The following is a 6,363-nucleotide window of genomic DNA, read 5'->3' as shown; positions in this document are numbered from 1 at the left end:
CTCTCTCTCTCTCTCTCTCTCTCTATCTCTCTCTCTCTCCCCCTCTCTCCCCCTGCCTCTTACTCACATGCACGTGCGCGCGCGCACACACACACACACACACACACTATATATATATATTCTTAATTGTATATACAACATAGAGACAGAGACTTCAATTTAACAATAAAGAAGAATACTAGAAAACTCATTCCTAGATATTACAAAAATATAATTTATATTCAAGAAAAACTGCACAGTCTATATATTTTATTTACTAATTTGTCCAATTCTCTTTCTAAAAGAGCACATGCCTATTCACCATTTAAAAAAGGTAACATTCTATTATATATGTTTCACCTATTCAAACTCAAAAATTATGAATATGCTTCCATAACATAATCTCAAATCTGAAAGAAGTTTTATTGGAGGAAAACCCAAACAAAATCCTAAAATATGAATAAGGTATGCATAAAGGAAATTTAAAATTTTAGGAAAGTTACATCATAGATGGTTCTTTTAAAAGAAATATGGAAACAAAACGAATGATCAATCTCATAGCTTTTTCTATGACCAGATGTGAACTCTCACCTTTATTGAGGATGCCAACTTAGAGTAGAGTAGATCGATCTTTCTACATAATACATATGAATGGTATAATATATGGACACCATTTCAACTAACACAAAATCCTAGCTAGAAAGTAATCTATGGTATTTGTGTACAACATACACTAGTTTAGCTGTGGCCTACTGACCTAATCAAGTATCTCATGAAACACAGAACATACCCTAGTATTAAAATTCCTAAATGTAAGTTTTTGGTATATTTATCTTTACTAATTTTATTAATGGATGTTATTTAATACATCTGGCAATAAAATTTGCCGTAGTTTCTTTTCATAAGACTTTTAAGACTTTATATTAGGGTTAAATCAATGCCTCCTTTAAATAAACACTGTTTACATAGCTCCTTTAAAGACTAACATTTTAAAACAAAGTGCATTATGTGTACTATGTACTATGACAGAAAGTCAACATTTTACAACACTACTCCTCTAGAAAATATTATTAAGTGTTAGAAAAAATATTGAAAGGATTCATTTTATACAGATTTATAAGTCAGTGAGGGACAAATGTCAGTCTAAATTCAAATGTATTTTGAAAAGTTACTGAAAATATGGTGTTCACCAAGTTACAACCTAAAAGACAGAATCTTTTTTGTTTGTCTCTTCATCTACATCAGTTAAAGGATTTAAAATTACACTTACTCTAACAGAGAAAATGCACATCTATGGTAACTTCACTTCACCCATAACAAATGCCTATTATATAAGCAAAATAGTAAATCAACTTAAGTTCATAGGTCACTTGAGCATTTCTCACTGTCTTATAACACGAATGGAAAATGCTAGGTGAAGGTTAAACCTTCACAGCAGAATCAATAAGAAATTGAAGGGAGGATACTTAAACAAAATAGTTGTTAACATTTTATATGTGATGTTAGGGTAATAAAGTATCATATAAGACATAATAGCTTTCCATTTTTATTGTTAACTGTTGTTAATTTTGATTAGTATATTTAACTCATCCCTACAAAATAAATATCTGCAGAATAATACATTCATGTAAACAAAATTAACTGAATGTCACCTATATCAAATAATTATTTTTGTCTTTCACTTAGTTGTATATCAAATAAAGAGAAATCTTTTTGAATTGATCTTATTCTAAATTATTATATTTAAACTCTAACATTTTGCATAAATTTTTATTCTAAAGGTAGTTGTAGAATAGTTATATAAAATAAAAATTAAAATTTTATTATAAAAAAGAATTAGCTAAACAATCGTTTTAATTTTCATAATGCTTATTCCAAAGAATTAGTTACAAATAATTTTACATTCTATAATAAATATACAAAATATTCCTCCAAAGTGTAAATAACAGAATGTATAAAAAGAAAGTAAAACTTACTAAACTGGGTTTATACTTCTAAAAGAAAAACAAAATGGAACTTTGTAACTTTGAAGTACAATGACTTCACAGAGAACATTTTTATGTTTTTTCTATACTAAATGACATGAAAAATTTGAAGAGGTAAGAAAATGAATCAAGATATAATTTGCAAAGGTATGCAATGGGTAGCTAAAATAATATTAAGATGTAATCACTTGCAAACTAAATTATACTGAAAACTACAATATGTTATTTAAATGTTAAATTTATTTTTACTAAGATTATCATTTATGAAATGTATTTTAAATAAAACTTTATTTCATTTAAAAATCAATTTTTGAAGGAAAACAACCCCAGATTATTCCATGAAACAAATTATGGCAATAAATAAATAGCTCAGATATTTAAGTGATGGTTGCTGTTCAGAAAATGGCATAGGGTCAGATATAAACAAATTCCAGGAAACTGTCACAATAGTAAGCAGTTACTATTTTAAGTTAACACCTTCAAAGTTCTGGGTTTTTTTCCAGATAACTCATTCCTTTTAGATAACCAACAAATTATTGAAGTCATTAAAATTCTGTGAATAAATCTATCATAAATCATACTTTATTAATTAATTTTTCCTATGTTTTAAAAGATATATTGAATTTTCATTTGAAAAATCTTCAAAGAAACTTCAAATTTTAACTATTTAAAAACATAGAGGTGCCATTATACGTAACAACAGCAAAAACAAGGAATACTACAAAATGCTAAATGCTACAACTGAGAATAATAAAATCAGTCCTCCTAATAGAGACAGGAATTTGACACACATGTATTTAAACACCAACAAAACCAATAAAGGCAAAAATAGCATCTTCCATAGATGTGACCATATATGCAGACTGCTCCTTAACATCAAGGATCACTCTAATAACAAAGCCATAGATAGACCTTAGACCTTTAAGACTGATCTCCCAAAACCAGTCTTCTATCCATAAAAGGCTGCTACTATCAATTTCAAGTAAATATCAATATACAGAGAGAATAAACAGAATTGCTGACCCAGATTGTAAAATGCCATGCACCTGTAATATGTGAACATTGTCATCACAGCTCAAGGCTTACCTCATAAGACCAGACACACTGAGTCCCACCAAAACGGCGAACGCATCTTCCAACTTCCACGTCCTCATGAGTTGTGTACATTTCTCTAAGGCATTCACCAATATGTGGCACCATCCTCCTGAGAACTTCTCGGCTAAAGATCATGCCAGGTCCTCCCATGCAGAAATTCTCTCCAGGCTCTAGCCCCAGTTTTCCAAGTTCTTCAATATTTCCCAGGCCAGTCTGCCCCAGATAGAGAGGCTTGCTGCTGTTCAGTGATCTAAGAAACTCTTCTAACTTATCACCTACGAAGAGAAAGGCAACAATTACTACTATATCTTATTTCCTAATCACTTACAATGTATAAGGTAAGAGACAGAACTTTCAACGTGGTGCTTAAACTGCCCATAAGTCTTATGCAATTGAAATGAAGAAAAACCTTTCCCAGTATTCTATAAATTTTAAAGACTTGTGGTTATTCATTAAAACATAACATTTGATCACCTTCTTGTCAAGGTCACTACAAAACTTTAACAAGTCTGATGATCATAAACTTTCTATAAAAGGTGAAATAACGAAAAGGAGAATGAATACAGGTTTCTTGGCACAATTAAGTAATAAGAAAATCCGAGAAATATAAAATAATACTAAATATTGATTTAACATTGTTTTGGCAGACTCTGGATGTCTAATAACTAATTTTTTCCTCATCATTGATTTAGTTCTGTGTTTGCCATTAACTAGACTTTAATTGTTTACAACCCACATAGTTTTAGAGGGTATTTTAATCAAACTTGTCTTGAAACTTAACTTGAGAAGGCACCTTTAAAAATCTGTTGAAAATTAAATAATGTAATTGCTTTCACTTGGAGTTTGTAAGTTAATCAGGAAAAATTTTATAGCTAAAACAGTTCAAAAGCATGTGGTGTTCTACGAAGTGACACATTGGAATAAGTATCACCTTCCTCATAGTCCCAGCCAGCATCTTTACCATAATTTATGATGAGCATGGTGTCTGCAGTCATCATCCTGATCCTGTGCCTTGCCCACTGTTTTCAATGAGTGTCAGACATTGTTGAGTTCTTAATACAAAATGTGTTTCATTCTTAATAGAGATAGAAATACGGCAGTTCAAGGTTATGAAGGACAATCTTTCAAAGTATTAAAATACACGACAGAAGTAGATGCTGCTAAATGCATTTTAGAAATTTACTGCAAAATGTGGCAAACTTCTGCCAGGAAACCCTGGTGATTTTGAGACACAGAAGACAAGGTACCATAAGGTAAGAGAAAGTTTTTTCCTTTGAAGCAATTCTAAATACCATTATTATTATGTAATAAGAGACCATTCTTTATTTTTGTATCCAATCATCAGTATTTCCTACTGCCATCAGCCCTACAGTAATATCACTCCTTCCAGTCCAAACCCAACAGGTCTTTAGTTATGAACGATACATCTAACTCCGTGTGCCAACACGGAACAACTGAGGTTTATTTTTTGGCTTGATGCTTGTTAGCTTTGTTTTGTTTTTTCTTGCATTATGTGAAAGGTAGTAGCTGGATCAGGAGAAGGCAATGGAGCTACAAGCAGAGAGGCATAAACTAAGGAAGGGCTGCCCCCCTTTGACCAAGAAGCTAGGAAATGTGGAGAGCACAGACAAACCTTCCTCATATAAACCCTGCCGCGTCCCTCGAGTTTTTCCCAGTCTCGGCAATGGCTGGACTGGAAAGATTTACTTCTCTGACCTAAGAAACTTTCATCCGCTGAGTTTACAAATTCTCTGGCCAGAGCCACCCACACTCCGGGAAAAAGACCGCGCCTCTTTTAAAATTGACAAGAAAGTTCTCTCATGCTGTGGCTGCCTGCGGTTCCGGGAAGGACTCTTAGCCCCTGCTTATCACTGCAGCCACCAAGATGCCCTGAAAGGAATAGTACAGCCTGGAGTCCCCAGGTCTGGTTAATCAGCGAGTGCTTCCTCCTCTTCCCCGCCACCAATTCTTAACAATACGTCCATCCTCTCGGGGTTTTATTGGAGGGGGCGGGGAGAGGGAACGGGGGATGGCTTGGTTCTGCACTGACTGTGGTGGCCGCGAAGAACAGAGCTCTGGGGCGGCGAGGGTGTGCAAGGACTCCCAGGGTGTGGAGAGAGTAGTGCCAAAGGGACGGACGCGCACAGGGAAGGGTCCCGAACAGCGAAGATGGTTCCTCAATCTCAACAATTCCAAAAGTGCGCTAGATCCAGTCTAAACAAAAGAGCAAGATTCAAAGCAAGAACGCTGGATCTCCAGACTGGCTCTAGCCAGCATCCTCCGTATTCCCTTCCTCCGCCAAAGACACACCCCTCTGGACCGATTTGAAAGCCACCTCCACCCGGAGCTTTCAGAGGAGCGGGTATGGCCTTTGGTTTAGCTCTAGGGTCCCTGTCCTCGCCTCTCCCACACGGTAAAGGCTAGGGACATGGGATAGGCAGAACCGAAGACAGCGAGAGTGAGGGAAAAGACTGAAACCGGGCAGGTATGAGGAGAGTCCAGACTGCAGGAGGAGAGGAGGAGCGGGTTAGGAATGATGGGCGGAGGCGAGGGGTGGCGACGCCAAGCCAGGGGCTGCGGAAGCCAGGAGCACGTGCTGGGGAGAAACAGAGGAGGGTCTGGGCAGGGGCTGGGGTTGGCTGCACAGAAAGGAGTCGGGGAAGCGGGCAAGCCGGAAGGCCGAACCCAGGAGGTCACCTTTGATGTAGACATCGTCGTCGGCGCGCATGAACCACTCATACTTGTCCAGGTAGTGGTCGTGCATGTACTTGATCATCATGAAGGACTTTTTCTGAGGAGGGTAGGAGTCGTCCACCCCCGGCAGCGCGATGACAGGCAGGGGTGGCGGGGGCTGACCGGGCCCGGCGTTGGGGGGCTGCTGGCTGGAAAAGAACTCCACGCGGCCGGGAATGAAGCGCGCCCAGGTTCGCTGCGCCGCCAGAGCGCGGCTGCCCAGGTACTTCTGCGCGGTCATCACCCCCACGTACAGGAAGTCCCGGGGTCGGGCGCTCGGGGCGGCAGCGCCCCCGTCTCCGCTGCCGTTGTGGCTACTCCCCGGCCGGCCGCATATCCGCTGCCCGGCCGCGCCCCCGTCCTCCTCCTCCGGGTCCCCCTCCGGTGCCGGAGCCCCGGGAAGCCCCGTTGCGCCCTCGGGCTCGCGTCCTCGCCGCCGGTGCTGCGGCGGAGGCGGCTGCTGCCAGGGGCTGCTTCGAAAACGGGTGATCCCGGGCGCTGCCTCGGGCAGCTGTGGCCCCTGGAGCGGCTGGCGCGCGGGGGGCGGTGACGGCTCCTGCCGCGGCCGGGG

General features: G+C 39.4%; 1 protein-coding gene across 1 annotated transcript; it reads right to left on the bottom strand.

The window, feature by feature from the left end:
- Positions 1–3,017: 3,017 nt before the first annotated feature.
- LOC103268638 (chondroitin sulfate synthase 3) lies at positions 3,018–6,363 on the bottom strand (the record flags this gene model as incomplete). The annotated part of the gene is made up of 2 exons (XM_021716661.1): positions 3,018–3,334; positions 5,757–6,363. Coding segments are annotated over 2 exons (909 nt in total), but the record flags the coding sequence as incomplete, so codon positions are not given.

This window comes from Carlito syrichta, unplaced genomic scaffold (genome assembly GCF_000164805.1).
Source record: "Carlito syrichta isolate Samal-C Ts95f unplaced genomic scaffold, Tarsius_syrichta-2.0.1 Scaffold308863, whole genome shotgun sequence".
Taxonomy (NCBI): domain Eukaryota; kingdom Metazoa; phylum Chordata; class Mammalia; order Primates; family Tarsiidae; genus Carlito; species Carlito syrichta.
Note: the sequence above shows the minus strand (reverse complement) of the source record. Positions and strands in the feature narration are given on the sequence as shown.